Below are 27,994 nucleotides of genomic sequence, written 5' to 3'. Positions count from 1 at the left end.
TCATTAGTTATTACATCACTTTATTTAAAATTTGAGTACATTATCAGACAACAGAGAAGTCATTTGCAGAGCAATTTGCTAATTACAAGCTAATTAAAGTTACTGTTTAATATGCAGATATATTAAACAAAGTTTCAATCTATACATCTACAATCATTTTCTCTTATTCTCTTACCCAGTCTGCACATAAATGGAGATTTATGTAAGTATAGACAGGTGTTGGTGTGGATGTGGAAGTGTGTTTACCGGATATTTTCTTGCTTCAGGTATTTTTCACCTCCGTATGTGTGTATATGTGTCTGTGTTTGACCTTTCAACACTTTTTTCTAAACTATTTTAGGTGCTAGTGGTATCAGAAAAGAAGGAAAAGTGCATAAATAACACGTTTAATTCTGTATGTAAAATAAAGCTTTTGTGTCACTCTTACATAACTGGAAGCACTGATGTTCACATACTTAATATTTAAACCACTTAAAGCAAACTTTTGTTGCAGAAGCTAAAATATAAACAACAACAATATTTTTCTGCCATTTGACAAACAAAATTATTTTTTCCTTTGAGTAAATTAAACCCCACTTATTTTTTTTTATTGCAGTTGTAGAGGAAGACTAAAACCTAGAAAATTCTAATATGTATGGATAATAAGACAGTCATGTAAGTACCTGCCTTTGTATTATGAGAAAAAGATTGTCATCCATCCATCCATCCATCCGTCTTTTGCCACTTATCTGAGTTTGGATCGTGGGGGAGCAGCTTACGCAGAGAAGCCCAGACCTCCCTCTACCCAGGCACCTCCTCTGCCTTATTTATGGCGACAGCAAGATGTGTCCAAGCCAGCTGAGCGATATAATCTCTCCAGCGTGTGCTGGGTCTGCCCTCACCCAGAGGGCACCCAGGAAGTATCGTAGTCAGATGCTTGAATCACTTCAGCTGGCTCCTTTCAGTGCTGAGGGGTAGCGGCTCTAATCTAAGACACTCACAAATAACTGAGCTCCTCACCCTATTTCTAAGTTAGAGGAATTTCCATTACTTGTATCCGAGATTACATCATTGTATTCACTACCTTGAGCTTGTGACCATAGGTAAGGTTGGTAACTGGTAAATGGACAGCTTTATTTTCATGCTTTCTTCACCACAACAGACCGGTACAGTGTCCACACTGCAGATGCAACACTGATCTGTTTGTCAGTCTCCTGTTCATTTCACTTGTGAACAAGACCCCGAGATACTTAAACTCTTTCACTTGGCACAACAACTCATCTCTCACCCAGAGTGAGCACTCCACCCAGGCTCAGAGGAGATCATTTTCATTCTCATTGCTTCAAACTCAGCTGCGAACCACCCCAGTGCGAGCTGGAGGTCGTCACCTGATGAAGCCAACGGAACCACAGCATCCATAAAAAACAGATAAGAGATGGTAAATAGACTGATTCTTATACAGCACTTTTCTACTCTGCTTGAGCACTCAAAGCACTTAAGATCGAGCGGCCACAAAACTGGAGACTTTCCAATGCTTGCCTACACACAGAAATCCATAAAAATTAGGAATCGCAGACAGAGGACAGCACTGGCTGTCAAACTGCGATCAGGACTAAATCCAACATACCGTATTATTGGCGATATGGACCAAGCTCTCACTGTGTTGCAAAAGAACTGAACAGCCTCTAACAACAAGCACGATAACTCACACTTGAATGGATCGATAGATGGATTTCTCACATGCTCAGTGTTTCTTCCTGTCTTGTGGATTGTTTTTTATTTTATTTTGATAGTTTGTTTTGGGTTTTACTCATCTGTCTGAATATCCTGATTACTTTCACCTGTGTCTCATTCTCCTGTTTTAGTACCATTTCGTTAGAGTAACACAAAACCAGTTAGCCCCAGGCGTATAAATAGTCCTGCCCTTCTCTTCTCTTCTCTTCTCATTTTTTTAAGTAACCAATATTTGACAACAGCATAATAAAACTGGAAATTCCCAATATTTTTAGTGGCCACCCCTATGGAAAAAATTCTGAAGGTGGCCCTACTCTTCACTTCATTGATTTTCCCCTTTAGTTCTCTGTGTATTTGCTCTTTTGGATTTTGTTATCTGTTATCGAATCTGATGCTTTTCCTCACCTTTATAAATATATTTGTGCAGTTCTTATTTTATAAACTTTCTACTGTTTTAAGATTGTTTTTTGTAAATATTTTGAAGAACTTTGTAACTGTGGTTCTGAAATAAAGTTATTATATGTATGTGAGCTGATATGAGCAGGTAAATCACACTGATGTGACACATTAAAAAGTCTTGTCCACATTGGCAAACTTATTGTCTATAAAAGTGGTCTATCACCGTGCTAAAATACACCACAGTATTACAGTAACCCACTTCCACTGCCTACTGAAAGATTTAAAGAAGCCTCAGCTGATCATGAAAAGTTTTGCAACAGTGGCACCTAGAGGACATGATAGGAATCACCTCACAAGCACTAATACAGAAGACAACTCTGATAACATTTGAGAAAGGACGTTTGAGTCGGTTACACCTGCGACTACCTCTATTCGTGTTTTTTGTTTTCTGCCGGTCGCTCTGGCTTGGTTGACAGATAGGCGAGTGTTGTGGAAGGCACACTGTCTGTCCCGTCACGACTGGGCTATCACCACCACCGTCGCCTCCATGGCTGCAAGAAAACAAGCACAACTTTAATTTAAAGGAGACAGAAACGCATTCACTCGGTGTACATGACTGTAGGATTTTGCAGTGCACATTTTCTAGAGTTTAAAAAGTAGGACTTTAAATATTGAATTCACAGCTGTGCAGCTTGAACTATCTTCTAACATTTGAAGCACAGAAAAGTGTCTGTGAATGTTTATGAGACCCACTGGAGCTGTTACAGTGTGAGCTGCTAAGATGTGTGCATATTTGTCCATTTAACTCTCTTTAGGTCTGTGTACAGCTGTGCTGCTTTACCTTCTTAACTGTAAAATTACATGACTGAGCAGCGTTTTACAGTCCAGTTAGACTCCTTTGTCTCTGTGGATACAGGCAGAAATACATCTGGTCAGAGCCAAACACAGGAAAGGCTTTACTGCTGTCTTTGCTTGTTTTCGAGGGCAAACTCGAACAGGGATACATTTAGCGTTTGGGGGAGTTCACAAAGTTTTCATGAATGAGTGGCAAGGAGGCCGTTAAGGAGCCAGTGAGTGACCTACTTTATTTATTTACTGATAATGTGTTGTATTTGGTAATCTAGGAAGGTTCATCAGCTTTGATGGCCATAACTTTGCTCTTTTTCACCTCTGAGAACTCGAGGTTTTGCCTTCCTGAGGTGATTCTTTTTATTTTTATCTCAGCTTTATCTAAACGTAGTATAACTCCCTGTATTTGTCCAAAGATTGTGTTGTTAGTTTCTTTTTTTCTTTGAGATTTGACTTTTGTTTTTGTTGAATTTTTGGATTCCTGTTTTGATTTTTTGATCTTCGTTCCTTGTAGCTCTGCTTTGGTTCTCGTGTTTCTAGCGTCCTCATTGTTTCCCTCTCTCTTTGTTTCTGCACGAGCTCCACTGATCTCTTGTGTTTCCTTTTTTTATGCCATCTTGGTGTTAGTCTCAGCGTTCTTTCCTTTTGGCCGTTTCCTGTTTTACTTTAACAATTTGATAAGTGTTTTCTTTTGTGTGATGTTTTGGGTTTCACTTCCCAATATTTTATTCTTCATATAGTCACAATTCCTCTTCTTCCCTGATCCTTAAACAGCAGTAAAGTGCAAATATATTAATACACACTACAAACTAAGTTCAAGACCTTTTTATACTAAAAGATAAAACTTGTTTGTTCAACTTGATAGGGAAGTGCTACAGAAATATCACCAGACAGAGCTGTAAGTCTACTGAATTCCTCCCCGTGTCACTGTGGCTGCACCATACCAACTTATCCTTATTTTTATGTACATATTACATAAATATACAAATATAAATGATGACATAACCATTGATTTCATATATCATCATTTCTGTTTTTGTGTCTTTGCAATTATTATTATTGTGCCGTGTGATCAGCCAATATTTACGGTGCTGTGAAAAAGTATTTGTTCTCTTTTTGATTTCTTAGTTTTTTTTGTTTGTTTTGTTTCAGATCATCAGACAAGGATAACCCAATGAAATACAGATTTTATATGTTTACATTTATTAAGGGAAAATGGTATCCAAACCAACCTGACATTACCTGACAAAGTAATTGCCCCCTCTTGTTAAATCATGAATTAACCGATTCACTGTGTGCATGCCCAGGACTGACTGCTGGCAGACCTGCTTTACCGAGAAATCACGAAAATAGAAGCTGCCCGACAAGATAAAGTAGGCTAAAAGCAACAGATCCTGCACTCCAGGTTCCTCTTTGTCTTTTGTTTGTTCAGTTTTGCTCGAGCAGAACTAAACTAAACTAAAACCTAGGATTTTAGTTTTTGTCTGATTTTTGCATTTTGAGGTAAAACTAAAACCTATTTGTTTCAAAACTACAATTTGATATTAATACTTTCAATACTGTTTTAACTTTATGTGAAGTAAATAATTCTCACTTCACAGTTTCACTACACTGTTGATCCCTTGCTTCTCAGACCGGGTTGGAACATAGATGATGCAGTATGTCCAGTAAACAATGTTTAAGTGGAGCAGTTTTTATTCTTACTTTGTGCTGAGGCTGCATCCTTGGCTTCTTGTGAAGTATCCACAGCACCATCAGTGATCAGCTCCTCTCCTACAGCAGCAGGTGGCGCCACCTCCTCTCCTGCTGAGGGAGCAGAGTGGCAGGAGTGGCAGGGTTTCTCCTCATGCACAGGAGCTCCTGATGTAGGCTCTGCTTCTGCAACGGAAAGAACCTTTAGGTCCGCTCCAGCGGAGGCTGCTGCCAGCTGAGTCGTGCTGACAGCAGCTTCAGCTGTCTCCTCTGCAGGTGTTTCAGCTGCTGCCTGGTCAGCTGGTGAAATCTCATCCAGTGGGGCAGCTTCACTGGTGACTGTGGCCTCCTCAGCAGGAGCAGCATCTTCAGAGGAGACAGCCTCATCAGCAGCGATGGCCTCCTCAGGAGCAGGTCGAACTTCAGCCTCTGCCTCGTCCACAATGGGCATTGGAGATGTTGTTTCCTCAGGATGAGATCCAGCTTCCTCATCCACAGCTGCAGCCAGAGCAGATGTCACTACCGTTATCACTTCTTCAGCAGCTGGAGTCTGAGCATCTTCTGCACTTTTCTCACCCTCTCCAGACTTCACCTCCTCCTCACCTTCTACACCTGCTCCCTCTTCAGATGCTTCCTTGGCCACTGCCTCTGATGCTTCTTCCAAAGCTTCTGTTTCAAGCACCTCATGTCCCTTTCCTTCACCTTCAGTTTGTTGGACAGTCTCCATCGGATCCGTCTCACCAACAGAAGCTGCGGCAATTTCAGCTGTTGAGCCGGTCAAGAGCTTAACATCTGTGAGCAGCTCTGGTGCGGACTCTGATGGAGGGAAAAAGACACAAGGTAATGGCTGAGAAACAGGTTTTGATGAAAAACCTTCTAGCTGTTAAAAATCAACAGATTTACTTCAATGCCAACATTTTAAAATCTACTTTAGTTTTGCACTACATCACAAGTGTGACTAGAGTGTGCTCTAAACTCGTGTTGTGCTTATTTAAGACCTTTAAATGGAATTTAAACCCTTCTAACTAATTTTTATGAATATAAAACATAATTTCTTAAATCTTCTATTAATCCCACTTACCTTGACCAGGAATCTATTACTGGATCTTTTACAGTCACCACAGGTTCAGGCACTCTACAGAAGACTACAAATCCCAGGTTTAATGCAATATACTCTTTTCTGGTATTGTAGACACTAATTCCTTATTCACCTTCTTATATTGTTCTCCAGATGAATTTCTTTTTCAAACAATCAAGCGTTTAAACAAGTATTAGTCATATCCCCTCTGTGCACTTGTAACCATGTGGTTATTTTTGCATTTATGGTTATTTTTCAGCATTTTTTTAACAGATGTTTCTTTCTGCTCATTATTCTGTGAGTGGGAAATACTGTGAAATCAATTATGAAGGCTGGAAAACTTCTTAGTTTGATGGCAGTCGAGCTGAAGCCAGACAGGAGCATGAACACAGCACAGGGATTCTTCGGGATAAGGAGCTTTTCTACAGGAAGTAGGTGTTTCTACTCCAAATACTATATTAATGGTGTGGAGCAACAAGCAAAAACATCTGAGAGACTAAAGAAAATCTTTATTACAGCTGTACCAAAGACCATTTTCAATGCACGGACATAAGGGTGAATGCATTTTCTATAAAAGAGGACAGAGACAGCAGCAACAAAAAGAGAACTTTGATTTTTTAGGGAACAAATTGGCAATGAAATAGAAATGTGTGCCGGGCAAATAAAGTGAGTGCAGGTCGGTGTAGCTGTAGAAGAATAAGATGGATATGTGGTAATGATGAATATGAGAAAGCATCTTACTGCACGAGATTTTTTTAAAAAGAAGACAAAGTAGGAAATGAAGTTTTAACCACGTCTCACTCTGTGCAAAAACTGTTTTATAGTTTGAGAACACAAGACCAGCACTGCAGTCTGCTAACAAAGAGCTAACTGGTTCAGGTAACTCTTCACGGTGAGTTTAGAGGTTGAAAGAAAACATGGCTGAACACATAAAATACCATCTGAACCTGCTGGAAAGGAACAAGAAACAGGGCCGTCCTGTTTTAAGAGCACTTAAAATCAGATTTTTCGAAAGCATTAATTACCAACTTAGTTCTGTCCATTATATTTACCCCGTGTACTGTACAGTATCCAAATTATAATTTGGATTTCTTCCTTTTTTGTGATAGATTTTCTATACAGACATAGTTTTCCACAGTGGCTCTAATCACACAGACTAATTCCAGATGTTCTTGGATGTGAAGCATTAGGAGAGCTAAGGGAAGGAGGGGAGCTGAAAACTGGACTGATGAACCCCCAACAGAATTTTTTAAAACGACTGAAACTACATTTTTTTTGCTCGTTATCAAAAAAAATGGGGTTAATGAGTCCGTTTTTCTGGGGAAGCGAGGAGGGACATAGCACATCCAACTGGGTGAACTATCGAGCCATCACAGGTTTAAGCAGCCACCTCTGCAGCAGGGGCGACCTCGGCTTCAGCAGGTGGAGTGAGATCTACTGCTGCCGTACCAGCGTTTTCTGCCACAGGTTCCTCTGCTGGGGCCTCCGCAGCCACTTCAGCAACCACCTCTGCCTCCACAGGTGGAGCGGCGTCCTCCGTCTCTGCCATCTCAGCTGCTGCCTCTGGAACGACCGCCTCAGAAACGGCGGCGGCTTCTGCTTCTTCAGACGCAGCTTCCACAACAGGTTCTGCAGCTGTCTCTCCTACAGGTTCTGCAGCAACAGTAGCCGGGGCCGACTCAGCGATGACCTCAGCAGCAGGGGCTTCCTCCTCCACGGGTGCAGGCTCAACTGCAGGTGGAGCTGCCTCTGATGCTGCCTTTGCTGAAGAAGCTGCAGCGTAAGAGGCCAGAAAGAGAAACATGTGAAAGATTTCACTCTAGTAAATGTTAGCTATGTGATGCTTGTTATATCTGTGCCTGAATAAAGTGTTAACCTCTGGAGATTAAAGATGAAAGCAACTGTGCACTTTTATTAATGTAGGTTTCATTTTTCCAGCGGGTTGCTCATCTGTGCATTAAAAGCTATTTGATACGAGACTTCCAGCAGCAGATAAAGAAGGCTCAAAGGTCAAGACTTTAGGTCTTTGAGGACTAAAAGGTGACATAGCTGCTGTTAAAACTGTAAACATGAGCAAAGTGAAGGATAATCTTATCCTAACATGTCAGTGAAAGACAGAAATATATTATTACCACCCCCAGAATCAAAGCTCAGCACTTTAGAGATAAAGTTTAACGTCTCAGGCTCCAAATCTGAGCTAATATTATGGACATTTTTGGCTGTTGCCATATTAGATTTCTGAAACCAGTATCATTAACTGGGAAACAGAGCACATGTGTTGTCAGTCATAAGTTAGACTGGCCTTACATCATACACTTATTTATTTTCCTCTAACAGACCAATCGTACTATAATGATTTTACCACGTATGTGTGTGTGTGTAATATTTTAGAAATCACAGTTATGTTGTTTTTGTAGCCTTCATACGTTCATGCGTGTGATGTTACAGTCTCCGTTTGTGTTTCATTCATGTGTCACACATAAATAGCTTAACAGTCACCAAAATTTGTATCCACGATGGAATTTTGCTTGAATCACCACTAAATACGTAATGAAGAATTTAAAAGAGCAACATGGGATTCTTAACTAGTTTAAACATAATGTGGTTAAATACTAGTTTAAACTAGTGACTGAGAGCATAAACCCAGCAGGAAAGCTTTTTCTGAGGTTTGTTTTTCTCACATTTTTGTTTACTGTACTGGTTTTACAGCGACACAATTCACCCCCTACTGGCCATTAGAAAGAATGCAGGTTTAACTCCCACCTTTCAAACCTGTAAATTACGTCAATCTTTCAGTCTACACTGTTCCTTTCAAGGAACTTGTACTATTTTGCCAAACATTTACTCACTGAGCTCAGGTGTTCCACTCACCTCCATGGCCACAGGTGTATAAAATCAAGCACCTAGGCGTGCAGACTGTTTCTGCAAACATTTGTGAAACTCTCAGGAGCTCAGTGAGTTTCACTGTGGTACCGTGATAGTCCAGTCATGACATTTCACAGTCAGCTGTTGGGGGCATTATAACAAAGTGGAAGTGATTGGGAATGACAAACTCAGCCATGAAGTAGTAGGCCAAGAAAAATCACAGAGCGGGTTGCCAACTGTCTGACTTGTCTGACTGCATTGTGCCAAGTGTAAGGTTTGGTGTAGGGGGGTTTATGGTGCACGGCTCGTTTTCAGGAACTGGGCTCGGCCCCTTAGCTCCAGTGAAAGGAACTTAATGCTTCAGCACAGCAAGACGTTTAACTGTGTGGCAACAGTCTGGGGATGGCTCCTTCCTGTTCCAACATGACTGCACTGCAGTGCACGAGAGTGCACATAAAGACATGGATGAGTTTGGCGTGGAAGAACTTGACTGGCCTGCACAGAGTCCTGACCTCAACCCGATAGAACACCTTTGGGACGAACACAGCGATGTCGGCCTTCTCGTCCATCATTGGTGTCTGAAATGCACTTCTTGAAGAATGGTCAAAACTCCCCTAAACACATTAAATGTTATGGAAAGCTTTCCCAGAAGAGCTGAAGCTGTTATAGATGCAAAGCACGTAAGTTAATGTGTGCATTCAGCTCCTTAAAGACCAGAGGTGGTTTCCTCTCCATCGCTGTAAGCAGCAGCACTTTAACTTCTTATTTCGGAGTGAAAACAACACTTCAAAGCTGCATGATCGCAACTAACCCACTGACAGCTGCTGCTTAGCACCATTACAGCTCAGTTAACGGCTCTGGGCACAGCGCCATGGACTCTCCGGGCTGAGTAGACAAAAATTGCGCAGACAGAAATCAAAACAGACAGGCACGATGAAGCCATTCAGAGTGATCAGTCTACCGTGCAGCTGGTGAAGCTGGAATCAGCCCTGAAATACATTCGCTTCTTCCTTTCTGCCGTCTGTGTCTTTGATTAAACAGTTACAGACTCCGACATCAGACTTCTGTGGTCAAACAGGCTGTCACACCTTGGGGAATTTTAATCTTAATGGCACAAGCTGAAGTAGCACCATTTTAACCTGTTGTAGAGAGGAGGCTCACGGTGAGGGATTTCTTTGATAAAACCGGTCCTTTTACAGTCATGGATGGTGTTTTGGGGCTCTTCATTCATCGCTGTGTTTGAACCCACACACGGGAGCTCTGTGGGGAGTTTGCACTCTCTCACTGTGACTGTGTCTGTGAAGGTTCTCAAAGGACCCCCTGATGATCCTCTAATCGCCTGAGCCAGTTTCACACCTTGGCTCAGGCGATTAGAGGGATCCTTTTGTCCCTCTGTGGGGGGAAACTCCCACTAGGTTTATATCTGGGACTCTCCACCATTTGACCTTAGAACTGAAGAAGCTTCTCGGATGAGAGGTGAAACGTCTTCAAGCAACTTAAAGAAGTCCAGACGCTTTTCTTTGCAAGCTCCTTTGACTCACTGTGACTGTGTGAGTTTCCTGTAGGATCTCCAGCTTTTCTACTATCAAAAACAAGCTAGGCTGGTGCTGCCTATCCTTGAGTTTCACATACTGGTTAAATAGAAGGTTTGAAAATCATTTAATTTACAAGAAATTAGTGTTTTAAGTTGCATATCAAACCTTCTCTTGCTTTAGCTGTGATCACATAAGTTGAAATCGTGTGTCTTGTCTGTGCAGCGTGTACGGTTTGCACAATGTCATGTTCACAAAGCTGAGTTGTGGGTGACAGTGTTTGTTTTTGAGTGTGTCTGTGTGAGAAAGTAGCTAACCCTTCGCCCCGGAGCCCATGTTGGCGAGTCTTTCCTCGTAACGCTCGGTATCATCGTTGACCGTCTTGTATGCCTGAGAGAAACACAGCAGACATGTACTCATTACATTCCAGCACACAGCTAATGATAACGGCACGAAACAAAATCCAACCTCAAGCTGACAAACACAGTCAGACACACTTGTTTGCTTTGCCAAGAGCCCGACGGTGACTGGGGGACAAATTTGACCGAACAATGGCAGCAAAAAGGGAGAGATTGTCAAAAAGCACAAAGAGCCTCTTTTGTCCCGTCCAGCGTCTGAGCTGTGGTAACGTCTGCAGACCAGGCTGGCTTCAGACTGCATCGCTCCCAGTTTGCACCGGCAAGGACAGAAGCCTGTAAAACTACCAGGTAACTGCATATATCCAGTACAGCAGCTTGTTGTTCTGGTTTTGAATGAGTATTAAAAAAAACACACTAGAAGATTTTGTTTCTTTGAAGATGTAAAAAGAGAGCAGACCTTTTTTACACTCCTGTATGACACTGAAAAACACAAATTTATTGAAAAGTAGAAAAAGGGGGACGAGTTACTTTCATTTACAGCACTGCGTTTCTATTCTTGCACTAGCTTTGCATGACTAACACTTCAAAATAATCCTCAGTCATCTTGTATTGGACCTTGAACCTCTCCGTTCATCCTCTATCTTAACCCCACCACCCCCTCCCTTTTGGAAAACTTTCTTCACGTAAACAACTAGTTCAAAATCTCTGCACACCTGAACACATGACAAGTCTTTAATGAAATAACTGAATATAACTGCTGCACGTTTAGCTAAACTTTGTGACTTAATAAATGTATTCTCATTGAGAATGTGTGCAGCAGTAATATTTAATTATTCTGTCTCCTGTAAACCATGTGTTTAAGCAGCAGGTGACTTGTGTGCCAGAGATGACCATATTAGGAATATCCTTTCCCAGTGACATCACACAGAGCCAAGAATAGAAAAAACTGTGTGAAACAGACAAAGGTAAGGATTGGTCAGCAAGTGTTATTTGATCATCTTAAATTTAAATGTTACTTGTAATGTTGTAATTCATGTTAACTACAGTGAATCTGTAGCACTAGGTGGTCTTGTGCAGGTTAACCTCATTTTGCAGTGATGAGGTAGGCCTGGTGCAGAGCAGGCAGTGGTTCTTATAGGTTCTCATACTCTGGGATGGGCACCTCTGATCTGATCGGACATGAACAACCAGGTGAAAATGATTTTCTTTGAAGGGGAAATCAATTAATTTAATGATGCTACTGCACTGATGACATGCACCTCTATTTATGTGAAATTTAACATGGATTTGTTTATGTTTAACTGCTGATTTAAAAAAATACAGGCTGTGAGGCATGAACTTTTTCAGATTTTGAAATGAAATGTGAGAAAAAGTTTGAAAAAAACTGGGTTAGATCGATGTTAGCAGTCATCAGTGTTCAGTTTAGACATGAATCCCTTTGTGGTGGCATCAGGATGGGCATCTGGAGCAAAATCAGTATATAACACCTGCTTATTACTGAATTACGTTGTCTAAATCAAGAAAGAGAAGTAAACCTCAGAGCAGCAGCACCACAGGCTCATATAAAGGAAAACAACACAAATAACAAATATTAATACAAATGATCGCAAAGATTTTCTTTTGCCCCAGCTGTAGCACAAGTTCAGGTTCCTCACCTGAAAAATCCATGTGCAACACCTGCTTACAGCAGTCAAAAACAGCACACACACGGTGAAAATGTGGACTCACAAACCATCGCCTATAACCTGATCTGATACTCACATAAACAACTGCAGCAGTGAGGCCGCCGCCACACAAAACAAAGTACGTCATGTTGGTGGAGCCTCCAGGAACACCGAAGGCCATGTGTCGCACCGGAGCTGTGGAGAGACACACACGGGTACAGTTATCCGGCGAGCTCGTAATAAAGACATTTATTTATATAAACACACGTAAGTGCGTTTAAAATGAGAATCAGTACTAATACTGGAGAGTCGTGGATAGAAACCACTACAGCTCTGACACTTTGTGAGTTTATTTTGTTCAGAAAACTGTCGCTCCATCAGAAGCACGACGGGCACGAAGAACAGTGCGTCAACAGCGTCAACATGTCTCCATCCCTTAATCCAGTTACACAATACAGCCCGGTCATTTGTAGCAGAGGAGATGGAAAGATTTAGCAGCAGCCAAGCCAAACACTGAATCTTTGCTTAAATTAAACCCCCGGCACACACGCGCACACACACACTACACAAACACTAAGACTTCCTGAATGATGATCTCAGATTTGCATCAAAACAAACAACATAAAGCAATGGGTTCAAATTCATATGGAGTAGTCATTTAGCACAAATCAGGACTGCCGCTGTGGTGTTGGTGACGAGTGCAGCTGCAAAAAGATCAGCTGGTGTTTAAAGGTGGTGCAAGCAGGTTGACATAAATAAAATCACACTGCCTCAATCTAATCTCTTCCTATCTGGACCTCTCACGCTCACACACTGTGAGAGTGAACACAGGGTGCAGCACATCTCGCCCCTCTTTGTTTGTGTGTGTTCATGCAAATCCTAACCCATCCTGTCACTTTTGACTTTTCCACTGACTGACATTTAAACTTTATCGATTGTTCTTTGTCATCCAGCACATACCTCGCCAGCCACTGCTTTTCACAAGGTTGAAACTGGTTTAATAATAATACAAGAAAAAGGCTTCTCTTATAAACGTCACTTTGTTCTCACAGGTTCAGAAGAACTGCGCCAAATGGCCTAGGCACATTTTGAAACCTTAAATGAGATCCATTATGCTTTTGCACATTTTCTGTCATATATTAACTGTTAGAACGGTGGAATTATGAGGTGAAAACAATCCCTGTGAACCAAAAGTTCAAGCTTCAGCCTGCTTCAAACTATTTTCTACTGTTGGCTCTGGATGACGTCAGTGAAAGCGGACATCGCTTACATCAGGCACACAGCTCTGGAAGGAAGGATTGTTTTGAACCGTGGATCAAGCAAAGCTACTCTCGTAGAGCACTAGAGATAAAAAATAAAAGCATAATGTGTTCCCTTTAAAGTAGATGAAGTGACACCGTGAACCCAGAGAGCACTAAGGCTTAAATCTATCTACAGCCTCATTTATTGGCTTCAAAAAGCTTTAAACTGAATTTATGTAGGGCGATCGTGGCTCAAAGAGTTGGCAGTTCGTCTTGTAACCGGAAGGTTGGGCAAGACACTTCACCTGCCGCCTACTGGTGATGGCCAGAGGGGCCGATGGCGCGATATGGCAGCCTCACTTCTGTCAGTCTACAGTGGCTACAACTGTAGCTGCCTCCACCAGTGTGTGAATGTGAGAGTGAATGAATAGTGGCATTGTAAAGCGCTTTGAGGGCCCCGAAAAGTGCTATATAAATGCAATCCATTATTATTATTATGTAATTGTTTAGCTGTTCTGCCAGAACCTAACCAAACATGCTTTTCCTTCAGTGCCTAAACTTAACCAATGAGCTTTCAGAGCTTAAACCTATGATGGTAGCTTTGAGTGAAAGTAAACCGTGAGAAAACACATACAAGTCCCAACAGGATATATGCATATAACACAAAGTCTGTGTCGTGTCCTGTTAAACCTGCATGACTGCAGGCAACTGCTTGACTAAACCAGGGTTTTTCTAGCATTGCTAGTATGTCTGGCCATCATACAGACCTTTTCCATTTATATGCTACATGTGTTTCCTAAAGTGACTCTTCATCATCGTCTGGAGCTGTAAAAATGGCTTCAGTAAGCTTTAGAGATGCTTTTAGATTATTTTTATCTTTGGGCAGAACCATTTCCCTCCTCTTCCCACTCTTTGTGCTAAACTGCAGCTTTTACCGTCCCATCAACCTTTTATCGAAGCCGACTCGCTGTCTCTGTTTTTGACTTTATATTTAAGAGCACTGTGCAAAGTTTCACTGCAGCTTCGATGAATTACAAACCCAAAACAGAGCTGAGGTTTGTCCTCCCTCCTGCTCTAATACCAATGACACAGCAGCACAGTGCAGGGACAGGTTACTTATACAGGTTATTTATACAGGTAATCACTTAATCCTGGCTGCTGGGTTCAAGCCTGTAAACATAGAAACGCATGTCAGAGAACAGCAGACAAGATAGACATGTCTGAGGACATGATGGTCAGACAGGAAGGGACCTGCTGCATACTTAGGATGCAGTGTGTCGAGCTGGTGTGTAGTTAGAAAGCAGTAGCAGTATTCACCTCCTTTCTTTCACGTCACATCTTCTGTTTTGTTTTGTTTTTCTTTGGCCTGGTTTGCAGCATTTTGCCACAGATTTCTCAGCAGGAAATTAAAGCAGCAGCAGCAGAATCAGCGGCTTTGCCTCGGGCTGAATTCCACAAAGCTCTGATCCCAAACTAAAGGATGATCCGGGCCAGGCAGGCAGGCATGCGTGAAAATAGAGCCAGTCTGAAATCTCCGTCATTGCACGCTCTCCAGATTCAGATTTTAAAAATAATTATTCTGAAAAACAGATGTTTTGTTCACTAATAGGTTATAAACGTTGTTATCCAGATAAACTGGATTTAGGACGTAATTATAGCGTCTACACTCCTTAGAGGCATCATAAAGAATCGCCTTTAATTGTTATTTCTGTTCAAATATTGGATTATTTATTGTAACAAAGTTGAAATATGTAATATTTTAAGTGGTACACTTCTGTGTGTTCCCAGAGCACACACCTCCTTTATCAGACTGCTGCAGCTCGACTGGAAAGCCCGCAAGTGCGTCTCTTTATGGGACTTTTACTTTTCCCTTTCTCAACCCACAAAATCATTAAAAAATAATAAACTGAACTGGCAGCAGCAGAAAATAAACGAGCACAACTATTCTATAAACTCTACTTAATTACTCTAATTAACGCCACAGTAATAATTCCTGAAAAGTCCCATTAAATGTCCTGACTCACCGTATCTGAGTGTCGGTTTGAAAGACCTCCATGCCAGCGGCCCGACTCTCTGCCATGCCCGTCTGCAGAACATGATTGCTCGGGTATTAGCTGCAGCTAAGCGAGTTTTTCTCCGGCAGGTTTTACAGCGAAATGATGGGAAGCGCTCAGCTGCTGCTCACCAGTGCTGATGGGAACAGAGCACACCCCCATTCAAAAGCAGACAGCTCCACCAGCACGCCCCCTGCAGACGAGAATCTAACAGAACACAAATAGCAGGAACTGAAGCGCCAAAGAATGAGCAGAGCTATGATTTGTATTTTCTCCTCGCGTTTGGATCCTTCTGAGGCAGATGTTGACCTGCATATATCATATAATCCCCCTCTTCCTTCATTAAATCATTCTGCCCTCTCTCTCAGCTGTGACTGTGAGAAGGAGAGATCCCGCAGGCTGGTTTTAAGCGCATCACATTCTAGTTCAGTTGCATGACAACGTCAGCTCTGGTTGCATAATGCGATCTCTGTCAGAGTGTGCACGGAGTGACAGAGCCAAGGACAAAAGACTGGCCTGTAGATCAGATCTGGACATCCAGAAAAACACAACGCGGACATGAGACTTTATCAAAGTTTGACTTCTCCTAAATCTACTGACAGTAATCACTTATATACAAGGTTTGTGTAACATCCCATAATATGTTGGGTTTTATTCATTTAGTACCACCTCACAAAAACAACAGATGCTTTATATTCAAAGGTGTAAATCACAAAAACCACAATATTAAAGCGAAAAACTCATCAGTGTCCAGTTGATCCTCCATGAGCACTTGGCGATGGCGGGGGAGGAAGAAGTCCCTTTTAGTAGGAAGCGACCTCCGGCAGAGGCAGATTCAGTAAGGCCATCTGCTGTGAGCAGTTAGGACGTGAACAAAAACAGATGACATAAATACAAAACACTAAGCACAGAAGAGAGAAGAAAAGTTAATGACATGGACTGATACAGTGGTTCTCAAACTGTGGTACGTGTACCACTGGTGGTACGTGGGCTCCCTCTAGTGGTGCGGGAAGTCTCCCAAAAAAATTTAAGATTAAATAATACACCATATTCTGACTGAGGGATTTCTGGAAAATTAAAACGACATAAATGAAGAGATTAAACTAAACAGCAGTGACGTTTGTAGGGTTACTGAAGTTGGACTAGCTGGTATATAATGATGTGCTAAATGATGGCTAGCTACACAGCTATGGTTAGCATAATATAAACACATTAGCACAGTGAAGTTGGAGGATGACCGCTTGACAAATGAAATGTCGGGATGATGTAAACGGACACAATACGAGGTTAGTCATTAATATACTGCTGCATGGGCTGGGCTGTAGTTACATCTTAAGGTTTTAAAAACTGAGCTTTAAAATAAACAGTGGTAATAAAAAAACCAAGAGAGGCTGACAGTGATCACTGGCCTTTTAGGGGTTTGTTCAGATGAAATAGAAAAATATACAAAAACAAGACAACCCTGAGAAACGCAGAGCAGTTGTTATTATTATCACTTGTCACATCCTGTTTATGACAGTTAAAGTAAATAACATTCATATAAGAAATAAAATTGTCTCGTATAAGCTGTATATGATGTTAAATAGGTGTATGCTATCGTACTTTAATTTCTGTCATAAGGGTGGTACTTTAAGAGCCATATATTTTATGAGGTGGTATTCATTGTGAAAAGTTTGAGAACCACTGGACTAATAAAAATGGAGAAGTGATGCATCATGGGAAGTCCTCCAGCAGTCTGAGCCTATAGCTCCCAGGTCCCCCTTGAATCGGGGTGATATCCATGAATGGCACATGAAGGAGACAAAAGCTGAGGTAACTGATGTGCATAAGTACTCCGAACTTTCTAAAACAAATATATATTTGATAATAAATAATAAACATTTTTTTCTGAGTTCTGCTGAAGTTGAATAAAATAAATTGCACCTCAATTTAATTCAAAATAAATACAAATTAATTACCACTGAATGCTGTACAAGTAGTAAGTCCCCCCTTTTAAGGTTTATTTTTGTTTATTTAATTATTTATATATAATGAACCCCATTAGCTTGCACAATAGTGGTTGCTAGTGTTCCTGGGGCCCAAGACATCAAGTATAATATCTAATGAAACATTACACAAGAACGTAGATGCAAAAAAGTCCACATAATTTGGCTGTTCCATCCATTGTAAGGTTTTACAATTGTAAAAATATAAGTATGCATATATCAATAAAATTGAAGCACAATACACATGAATCAAAAACAGGTCACAACTTTGCAATCATAAAATATTTACAATAATTAAAAACTTTGTAAATTTTAATTTTTTTTAAAAATTAGGAATAGTTTACAGTTAATAGTACTTGGCCTTTTTGTGGCAATTACTTTGTATTATTTTTGTAAGTAAAATAAAATTATTGAATCTTTACAGTGTGCACGGTCGCGGCAAAGCCTTAAACCTGTAGCTGAAGTGGAAATTTGAGATAAAGTGAGTAATTTTACTCTGAGACATTTCCTGTTCAACCATCATACATTGCTGGTTAGGTCAGGTGATATAATGGACATTATATATCACCTGACATGGACCCTACACTCGCTTTATACTGAGTTCCCAAGTCATTTTTTAGTCCCCAGTTTAAAACTCATTAAAAACTGTTCAAAGTTTACATGCTCCAAGCTAAACCCCCACTATGAAATTATCAGGAGGCCTTTCCTCTCTTGAACCACCTGCAGGAGCTTCATAGAGCTTCTTTTGGTAAGTTTACAGGTGCAGTAAACGTACAAAAACAGCGATTAAGATTTTACTTAAAAATCTCAGAGTAAAGAAAGCAGCCTCTCCTCTGGTTCCACTCTTCCCTGCATTCAGAGAGACACGCCTACTGCTGAGCTGTTGAATGTTGCACAGCTGTGATACTTTCGTGTGCGCACACGTCCTTAAACACCGGACGCTGGCTGTTGTTTGGCTGTAGGATCTGCAGAAGTCTGGCCGTTCGACTTTAATCATGTGACAAGCTCTGAATCATCGATTAGACAAAGTCGTGAAACCACATGTGATGCACTTTTCCAACGCCCACATCACGCACAAGACCTGAGCATGACTGCTGCCGAGTCCGCGGGCAGCCAGGATGAGATGGTGATGCGTCAAAACAGCACCAGCTCTCAGGAACTATTTGAGTAAATTTTAACTGAGTAAATTTCACTCTGTGACCCTTGGATGGGCTGCATGTTTGACACCCCTGGCACAGGATGATGTGACTCAAAGTTTTTAAGCACTGGAGAAACCAGAAGCCGAGATGTTTGCTTTCTTTTGAATATTATTGAACCAAATGACACGGTGACTCATTATGGTAGATGGAGGCACAGTGCCAGGGTTGGTGGGTGTGACAGCAGGAAGAAAAGACGTTGCACAATCACACTAAGTTTGTTCATTTGAGTCAGTTTTTCCAAAAGCCTGGAGTTATATTTTGGTGCCATCACATCCCAGAGACGGCTCACATCTTTGCAGCTGACATTTCCAAAACGAGGAAACTCACAGAAAGAGCATCCAGACCAGCTGTGTCAAACTTACAGCCCAGTTTGGCCACTGAAACCACAGTACTGCCTCAAATAACCACACCTGCACCGCTCCTTGGGTTTACACTTTGAGTAATAAATACACAAAAGCTCATTACCTGGACTTGGTCATATAATTAAAACCTGAATTCTTTTTTTAATTTACAGAAAATTTCTTATGGACCCACTTTAAAAAAGAAAAAGAACAAATTTCTGTGGTGAACAAGGAACAGATTTAATAGTTAAGCTTTTGCTTACTTTGGTGTACTACACTAGGCTGTTAGACCAACAAGAATACAAATAAAAATCAAAAACTGTTCACCTCCTGCTTTGCAATTTTCACATTTTCTTGACTGGCTGGTTCTCTGTTTACATCCCTGATTGATACGGATAAATAGCACACATATCAAGATATATGAATTTGTAATTTTAGGGTAAACTGCATTTTTAAGAGCTCATTCTCAGAGCTATGTGCTTTGCTTTAATGCATCCAGTCATATTGGACATGTTGGATCTGTGGTATCAGTTCCTGGGTGCACATTCAGTCTGAGTCAGTGAATAACAGCAGCTGAGGAAGCTGTAAGTTTAATGTGACTCGTGCAAGGTAGGAGTTTAGCATTTGGAGTCGAGTGGGCTGCTGCTCTGGGTTACAGGGTTTTCTGTTAAATTCTGTGAAAGCTGAGCTGCTCGTAGACGATTGCATTACGTTGTATTTATGTGTGAGAAGCAGTGTTGGGAAGGTTACTTTTAAAATGTATTCCATTACAGAATACAGATTACATGCCCCAAAATGTATTCTGTAAGGTATTCCGTAACGTATTCCGTTACTTTACTCAATGAGAGTAACGTATTCTGAATACGTTCGATTACTTAATATATTATCATGCTGTTTACAACTACATGAATGTACTATTGCTGTGATTTAAATGGTAAATGGACTGATTCTTATATAGCGCTTTTCTACTCTCTCGGAGCACTCAAAGCGCTCTATACAACATGCCACATTCACCCAATCACACCCATTCTCACAAGCACTTTATCTATACTTAGTGCTATTTTAACTACAGTCATACTCCGATGGATGCATCGGAGAGCAACTTGGGGTTAGTATCTTGCCCAAGGATACTTGACATGCAGACTGGAGGAGCCAAGGATCGAACCACCAACCTTCCGATCAGTAGGTGACCTGCTCTACCTCCTGAGCTACAGCCACCCCGGACCTTATTACTGTTACTGAAGGTCCGCGGCTCCGAACCGTAGTAAAGGGACCTCTGGCTAATTCGGTGGGTTCTGTGTCGGCTCGTAGCCGAAAACTAGCTTTAATTTGTTGTCTGGGTCAACTTTGCTAGCGAGAGACAGAGAGAGGCGTTGAAAGGCTGCTCCAACAGAACTTATTGTTTCGGAGGAAAACACGAACACGGTGTACAGTCGAGTCTTAATAGCTTACTTACAACTGGGCTCGTCAGGCTCTCTTCTTGGCTGCAGTGGTTATTATTATATTTACATGCTTCCAGCTCCCGTTTTTGCTCGATGACAGCTCGTACTTTTCCTTTTTCTCCCTCTCTCGCTCACAGACACATAACGAGTAAGGCAGTCCATTCTCCCTGCAGCACGGACTACACTGCCTATGATGCTACATTCTTTAGAGCTATACCTGTAGCATTCTGCCTATTAGCTTAGCACAACAATAACAGAAATGCCTCTCTCACCCAGGAAACAAGCAGAGAGAGAGAGCGTCACCCTGTAACCATGGCAACCGTAACGCTGCCACCTGGAACAACAGAACGTAGCTGTCAAACAAAACCCAAACAGTCCTGACCCGCCACAATATGAAACAGGGAAGTACCGCCGTGTAATCCATTTATTTCAACAAAGTAACTGTATTCTAAATACCACCTTTTTAAACGGTAACTGTAACGGAACACAGTTACTCATATTTTGTATTTTAAATACGTAACGGCGGTACATGTATTCCGTTACTCCCCAACACTGGTGAGAAGTAATCGCCTGACACTTTCTAAATCCACAGTAATGGCTCAAAATTCTCATGACTATTTACTCCATGTTGGTAAATCGCAGCCCTGTTTCTGAGCTGTTATTTTACATGAATTAAACGTGATGTAGGAAAGCAAACCGTTATAGTTCACGATCTGTCACACGAGGGTGTCAGAGTTCCTGATAAATTCTCTCTTTAGCTTTAAATCGACTTGCAGAGTGGGCACAATGTCACAACAATGTGTGAATATCATGCATTTTTATTATTTTATTCATTGTAAAAACAGAAATAATAACATCTTTTTATAGAGTCCTCATCCTGCCGTGGTTTGCATATTTGTGCATATGTCACAGATGGAGATTACACACCTGTGCTTCCTCACTCATAGCTCCTCCTGCAAAGCCTCCTCTCTCCTCGAGAAGCACTGCAGGCACTGAGATACAAGAAGGAAAGAGGAGACGAGGAGGCACAAAACAGGGAAATGAGAAAACCCTGAGCTCAGCCAGTGAGACCACACATGCTGAAAACAAACAGCGCCACTGCATCGAAAGCTCACTTGCATGTTTACATTCACAGTATTTTATTTTGCAGCTTTTGTAAACACTGAGATCACAAATATACACTAAATTTCTGAGGGGCACGTTTTGCATTTTTAAGAGTTTAAATATTAAAGTTCAGTGTGAGAGTGACTGGATTGGCATGTCCTCGTCCTCCTCGCTCTCAGCAGCAGGTCGTCGGCTCCTTCTCGGCCTTCTTCTTGTTAGTGAGTTTAAAGGAGCCGCTGTACGCCAGGGAATTCGCTGTCGGGAGTTTCTTCTGCCTCTTCAGCCTGAGGCTAACAGCGGTGACGATGTCCTCCACATTATCCTGCTGATACAGTGCCTGCCTGCTACCTTGCTGTCCGCTCGTGCCTTTCTTTGGAGGATCCTTGGCGGACGTCTCAAAGAAGATCATGCCGTGGGCTTTGGAAAAGCTCACTGCCCGCTCCTGGCTCACCTGGCTGTCAGTCTTTTTGGGGTCACGGAGGTCGCTCTTATTCCCCACCAGGAATCTGAGAGGAGACGAGGAAATGAAAGGTCACAAAGAGTCTGGTCCACGTTAAACAAACACTTTTGCACACAGAGAAGCGATGCAGGTACCTGGGTATGTCCTGGCCGAGGGAGTGCTGCCGGCATTCTTCTACCCAGGAAGTCAGGCCGCTAAAGCTGGCAGGACAGGTGACATCATAAATGAAGAGCACCGCGTGGACGTTACGGTAGTAGTGTTGCACCATGGATTTACGAAAGCGCTCCTGTCCGGCTGTGTCCCACAGCTGGAGCTGATGGTGACGAGGGGAAGTAAGAAAGGAAAGAAAGTGAGAGGCTGATTCTTCTTGAAGGCTGGTGCTGGCACAAGCACGAGGAAAAGGACGGAAGGAACAGTGAGGAAGTGTTGATATTCGTTAAAGTCAGTGACATACAATGAGTCATTTCTGAGAGGGAACCAAAAAAAGGAATAAACAAGCCGATCCTGTTTTTTTTTTTTTAAACCAACGATTTCTCTTCAAGGTTTATTCAAAGTTTCAAAACAGCCCCCGACCCCTCAGAAATACAGTCCTCATGTCTGCAGAAAAGACATTAAAAATAACTACATTAATGCAAAAATAGGGAAGAAACTTGACAGGGGGGGGCACGCAGACCAGCAGACATGGCACCCAAAAACAATCCTGAACAGAAATCTGTGGAGGAGCTCTGAAATGCCAAAGTTGGTGGCCTTGGCCTTTAAAAGCCAATCAACAGCTGAAAAAAGGAAATGCATTAGCCAATCATCCCATTGCACTGCACGCCTCTACATGTGATCTCAGTAAAGATGGTGGTGACTTTATTAATGTAGCTTATTGGGGCTTATTGGATGCGCAGCATCAAAACAAAACATGCTGTTTGTTCGGTTCTCCTGTGGGACGCAGCCATAACGGTGCAAACCTGTGTTGTCTTCCCATTCAGTCATTTAGCGGCTTCAAATAACTGTCTGGATTCAGACCAAGATGGCGGCTGAGCTGCAAACGGACAAAACCAATCAGGGCCCAAAGGTTAGACGTGGCCTGTGGACCAGACCTTCTCAATCTGGCTACAGTCAATTTACCGGTCAATATATTCTTGCCCACACCTATAACCGACAAGGAGTGGTTAGTGACACTGAGGAGTGCTGGTTTTCTCTTAGAGACAGGGTGAGGAGCTCAGCTTCTACAGGGGCGCCTCCAGATGCCTCCCAACTGCTACACAAGGTATTCCAGGCATGTCGAACTGGAGGAGATCCAGGATGCGATGGAGAGATTCTGCTTCTTGGATTGCTCAAAAGCACGTCAGGGTCTACCTAGAGGAGCGGAAGGAGGTGAACGAGTTCTGGACATCTCTGCTTAAACTCCTGCCGCAAACACCTGGACCCAGTGACATGAAAGTAGATGGATGCTTCATCAGCAACCTAAGCAGTGGTGCATATCAGACTTTAGACCTGATGTATGCCAAATTACATTTTGAGTTCAGTGAGATTTTTATCTTCTAACTTTCATTTGAAGTTGGAATCTTTTTTGATTCAGTTGTTAGCACATTAGCCTGAGTCAGTGAGTCAGTTTGGGGTGAGGACTCTGGCCACTCCTGATCCCAGTGACCCCTGAAACAGAAGCAAGCATCCCGGGAACAATACTGTTGGATCAAATCAGCATTAGCAGGTGGCGTTAAAGCATATTCTTATAAACTATATGAAAGTGTTTACTTCCTGAAACTTTTTGATAAATATTTGACTTGATGTGTCAAAATCATATCTGAGTTTTTCTAGTGACCCACTGATATTGTGAATGTGAGGAATATATGTTGGCATCCTGTGTGGATATATGCTTTCTAATGCTACAGCACAATTTTAATATTTCTAAAAAATTATTTTGCAGAACATTTTTGGCACCACTTTACGAGCCACTCATGTACAGAAGTTGAGTATTTTTTGGTAATTAGATCTATGCTCTGAAACCCTGAAAGCAACATTTAAAATATGCTTACTACCCACACCACCAGGATCTAGTCTTTACTTGTTGCCATAGAGCTGGGAGTCTGAACAGACCTGCTTGAGGCAGGACCTGCAGTAGCTGCCTCTAAAGCTCTGAAACACTTCTGAATTATTTTGGAGCTGCTTATAGAAACATGACTAAAACATAAATGATTCATCCTGATTATCTGGTTTTCATTATCACTGAAATTCAGTTCAATTGAATCTTAGGAGTCGCCACCCGCTGGTCATTAGAAAGAATGTCCGGTTTGACTGCACTGGATGGACCTAAAAAACTTCTGTCGACTGACTTGATCACGAACTTATGGTTTAAGATCCTGGGCTGTTGTTAAACTGTGTCAGACACTGGTAACTAAATGCACCGCTAAGCAAAAGGGAAAAAAATAACCTAAGGTTACAAATCCTGTGTCGCCACTCACGACACACTTCCTCTATCATGTGGTCATTTCAAAAGACCAACTGAGACTCACATTTTTCGTTAATACCGGATTCGATTTTCAATTCAACAAAACAAACAAACTTTCTCCACATCCTAACTACAGCCTAAAAATCTAATGTGTGTTTTTGTGGCTGTGGAAGCTCGCAGTGATTTAGAGGCTGACACAGGTCTGCAAGCACAAGCGGGTCTGCTGATTTTCTGCCATCCAGAGAATTTTTCAGTTGTTCAGTCTGGGACAAATAAGTGTGTGTTAATGCAGCAGAGCCACACTGCAGTGTAGATACTTAATTAACAGCGATCCTGAGAACATCAGGACAGAGGAGATAAAAACGTTTTAACAACATAAACACGAGGAATCGAAGCCCGGCTCACACGTGCTTATCTGTTTTTCCTTTTATCATGAGGGTAATTTGAAAAACAAACAAACAAATGAACTCACAGAAATTATTTCCGAAACTTCAACAAACCAAAAAGTTACTTAATTGTTTGGGGGTTTTCAAAATAAGAGTTTTACTTATGCGTAAAAGTTGTCGTTCAGAACCCTTATTAGGGCAAATATCTCCAACTGGGTTCATTAATGCTAGCTTTTTAGTGGTGGATGATAGTCACCAGTTACCTTGATTTTCTCTCCATCGATTTCAAGCACTCTTTCGCGGAAGTCCACGCCGATGGTAGCCTCCGATCTGCAGGGAAACTCCCCGGCGCACAGTCGGTGGGTGAGGCAGGTTTTACCCACCCCGGAGTCTCCAATCACAAGCACCTTAAATGTTCGACAGCGGGTTAGCAGTGAGGAAACACTACCCAAAGAACCGGAAAACTCGAGAGACGAATCCATGTAGCCCGAGTCCTTCAAGGTAATAACAAAGCGCAAAAAATGCGCACTTGGCTTCAAACGGCGTCTCCAAAGATGCAGCCTCCCCCCCGTCTGACCAAAACTTCTGCAAACACAAAATCTTCTGCTGGTTTCGAAAACTTTTCCAACAACTCCGTGCAGACTATTCACAGTGCTGCCCAGCGTGGGTGTGAGGAGGAGGACCCGGCGTTTCACTGTGGTGATGAGGGTGGAGAATCCAGGGTCTCAGCTTCCTGGCACATTAACGTGATTGGCTGATTTTAGTTCCTTTCCCTTTTAAGTGTTTTTAATTCACAACAGCACGGGACATGGTGGTACCTTCTCTTGGAAATAACAGGTCATCTTTTTTTTTTTTTTTGGGGGGGGGGGGGGGGGGGGGTCAGAACATAAAGACGCGCACGTTCACTGCAGCTGACCTCTTCAGCACGATGCTGCCCCCTCCTGGTGGGGGCGCCAAGTGACTCCGCATCCTGCTTCCCGCTCATATCCATCAAGTTTGGTGGTTCCCTTTAATGCTGTTTCTTCATTTGTGCTTAATTATACTTTATATTGTACATGATGATTTGGTCAGCATGAACCGTGGTGCCACCTGAGTGCAGAGATGAGGCCTCACTCTGTGACAGGAGACGGCTACATTTGAAAAACTACGAGATTTTATAGGAATTTTAGGATAGCAGAGGAAAAACAAACACTGGTTAGTGAGAATCGCGGGTTTCCTGGTTGTAACTGACAAGGGCACAAACATTAAAACTTTATTAAAATCACAGCTTTAAGTTAAATTGGTGCTTTGGAAGTTTTCAGTGCCAACGTGATGGATCAGAGAGAAGAGTCTGTTTTCAAAGGACTTTTTCTGGTAGCATCCACACCAGGTTTTCACTCATAAATAACCAAAAACGGCATGCTTAGAATAACAATCAAACATGATTTAAAAAAAATATATACTGATATTTTTTTTCTCCCCTAAAATAAGGTTTTCAGCTCTTAGTAACCAGATATACTTTTACCATCATCTTTATTGTTACAGTAGGGAGCACTGCCATCACACACCAAGACGAGCTCAGGTTCAGGTTTTCAACGTTCTCTGTGTGCTCGTGAAGGATATTAGGCTATTTGGTGATTTTAAATTACCGTTCTCTCTGTACTGGCCTGCGCCTGCTGCCCTCTGACAGTTGGAGTGGGCTCCTCTGACCTTGAACTTCATAAGCGGTTTCAAAATAAAACATTTTAGACTACCCAAGCAAGGGAAGTCACCAGCGTGGCTATAAAATGATTTATCCCGTTTTGTTAGGCAGGATTTGCTGAAAATAAGTGAATGCACAAATTTCTGTCAAATACAGGGGCAAAGCCTTTAAAGCACACAGTGTGATCATGCCTGTGTGAGCAGGGAAAGGCTCTGATAAAGTACCAGGACCTAATTCTGGGATTTTCCCTACAACACGTAAGCACTGATCAGCAGAGAGAGGAAGCATAAAAGTCTGTTATCTGACAGAAGTCTGCATTGTTCTGTTATTTTAGGCCATTTGATAAAGAAGTACTTTAAACTCAGTAACTTTAAACCAGATTTAAAAAAATAAGAACTGGCCAAACAGTTTTGTTTTTTAAACCACAGTCCTGGTGAATTCAGGAAAAACCCTGCACCTTCCTACTCTGTGACAGGTACAAAATCACCTTTGTTACCACTGAACTGTCTCTAAATAAAGAGGTAGTGCTAACACAAAAGGGAAACCCCTGGTGTTGGATAATCAAGCCAACACAGCAGTAACAGCAACTGCAGTTTTTCTAAAGGCCACATGAGTCCACACAGACTTCACGGTCGAGTTTGTGCTTGAAGTTTCTGCGAATGAAATGTTTATATTGTATTCGTCCATTATTCTGTCTAAGGTAGCGACTGAGATGCCCGGTCCTTTCTCATAAAGGCTGCTGCATTAAGATCACCCACAGGAAACTCTTCCTACTCTGATTTGAAATGTTCCCACTCATCTTTTTTTTTTATTATTATTGGGATTTTTAACACTCGACACTATGAAGCACCATTTGAAAAATCGTGAAAGCCATTTCATTTCATTTTATTGGTGAAACAGTCCTCCTGAAATAATCACACAGAACAAAATTTTTTGCAGGCGTGTGGATTTTCCTCCAGCTCACACAAAACAGCTGCTGCACATTCTCGACGTTCGGTTACTAAGCCCGCATCGGTGTCAGAGGGCTTCGTGACCCACTTCCACTCAAGGTTAGTTTGTTTGAAACAGCAGGTAAAACCTGGTCCTCGCGAAAGCTTTACCTAACCCCTGCAAAGAAAACACGGGCAGCTCAGGGAGGCTAACAAGCATTTTTTTTCCTGTTGGTTTTAATACAAAAATCCAGAGATATCATACATCACCATCTCAGATTTCATCTTTCACATTAGAACCAAAATCAGAGGAAGAAGGGGAAGAAAAACAAGATGTGGGGGTGGCACAGAAGTAAAACAGCTTCCAGATGTTTGTACGTTTACTCGCCTTTGTTCGTGTCTTATCATTTTGGCAAAGGGGGGGGCAGTGGATGTTGACTTCAGACTTTCAAAGTTAGCAGAGAAGAAGATCCCTCTGAAAGCACTACAGGCTCATAAACGCCTTCACCGAAAGAGTCTCTGTACATCATGCAGATAAAACCATTTCTAAAGAGCAACAACACAAGTTACTCTGCCTCGTC

At 41.9% G+C, this 27,994-nt stretch overlaps 2 protein-coding genes across 2 annotated transcripts; both read right to left on the bottom strand.

Annotated features, from left to right (window-relative positions):
• Nucleotides 1-3: 3 nt before the first annotated feature.
• LOC102786491 (uncharacterized) lies at nucleotides 4-16,162 on the bottom strand. The gene is made up of 7 exons (XM_087842126.1): nucleotides 15,417-16,162; nucleotides 12,249-12,346; nucleotides 10,446-10,518; nucleotides 7,181-7,504; nucleotides 4,666-5,469; nucleotides 2,954-3,016; nucleotides 4-2,663 (listed from the first exon to the last, which is right to left on the bottom strand). Exons 1-6 carry the CDS (start codon nucleotides 15,487-15,489, stop codon nucleotides 2,970-2,972), a joined length of 1,419 nt encoding a protein of 472 aa, XP_087698252.1. The 5' UTR covers nucleotides 15,490-16,162; the 3' UTR covers nucleotides 4-2,663; nucleotides 2,954-2,969.
• A 5,117-nt stretch (nucleotides 16,163-21,279) lies between these two features.
• LOC102786993 (ras-related protein Rab-33B-like) lies at nucleotides 21,280-25,546 on the bottom strand. Its single transcript, XM_006799646.3, has 3 exons — nucleotides 25,067-25,546; nucleotides 22,112-22,290; nucleotides 21,280-22,023 (listed from the first exon to the last, which is right to left on the bottom strand). The coding sequence occupies exons 1-3, from the start codon at nucleotides 25,283-25,285 to the stop codon at nucleotides 21,693-21,695; spliced, it is 729 nt and encodes a 242-aa protein (XP_006799709.1). The 5' UTR covers nucleotides 25,286-25,546; the 3' UTR covers nucleotides 21,280-21,692.
• Between the last annotated feature and the right edge of the window lie 2,448 nt (nucleotides 25,547-27,994).

The sequence above is a fragment of the Neolamprologus brichardi genome, chromosome 6 (genome assembly GCF_056152115.1).
Source record: "Neolamprologus brichardi isolate AB-2024 chromosome 6, ASM5615211v1, whole genome shotgun sequence".
Taxonomy (NCBI): domain Eukaryota; kingdom Metazoa; phylum Chordata; class Actinopteri; order Cichliformes; family Cichlidae; genus Neolamprologus; species Neolamprologus brichardi.
This window is presented reverse-complemented; position numbering and strand designations above follow the sequence as displayed.

What these genes read in the sequence shown, in the direction of transcription:
- LOC102786491 (XM_087842126.1), bottom strand. Translation starts at nt 15,489, where the DNA reads ATGTTCTGCAGACGGGCATGGCAGAGAGTCGGGCCGCTGGCATGGAGG. An exon ending in TCACTGCTGCAGTTGTTTAT is followed by an intron (nt 10,519 to 12,248) that starts GTGAGTATCAGA and finishes TGTTTCTCTCAG; the next exon opens with GCATACAAGACGGTCAACGA. An exon ending in ACCTGTGGCAGAAAACGCTG is followed by an intron (nt 5,470 to 7,180) that starts GTACGGCAGCAG and finishes TCCCTCCATCAG; the next exon opens with AGTCCGCACCAGAGCTGCTC.
- LOC102786993 (XM_006799646.3), bottom strand. Translation starts at nt 25,285, where the DNA reads ATGGATTCGTCTCTCGAGTTTTCCGGTTCTTTGGGTAGTGTTTCCTCA. An exon ending in TCGATGGAGAGAAAATCAAG is followed by an intron (nt 22,291 to 25,066) that starts GTAACTGGTGAC and finishes CGTCACCATCAG; the next exon opens with CTCCAGCTGTGGGACACAGC. An exon ending in CTCGGCCAGGACATACCCAG is followed by an intron (nt 22,024 to 22,111) that starts GTACCTGCATCG and finishes GTCTCCTCTCAG; the next exon opens with ATTCCTGGTGGGGAATAAGA.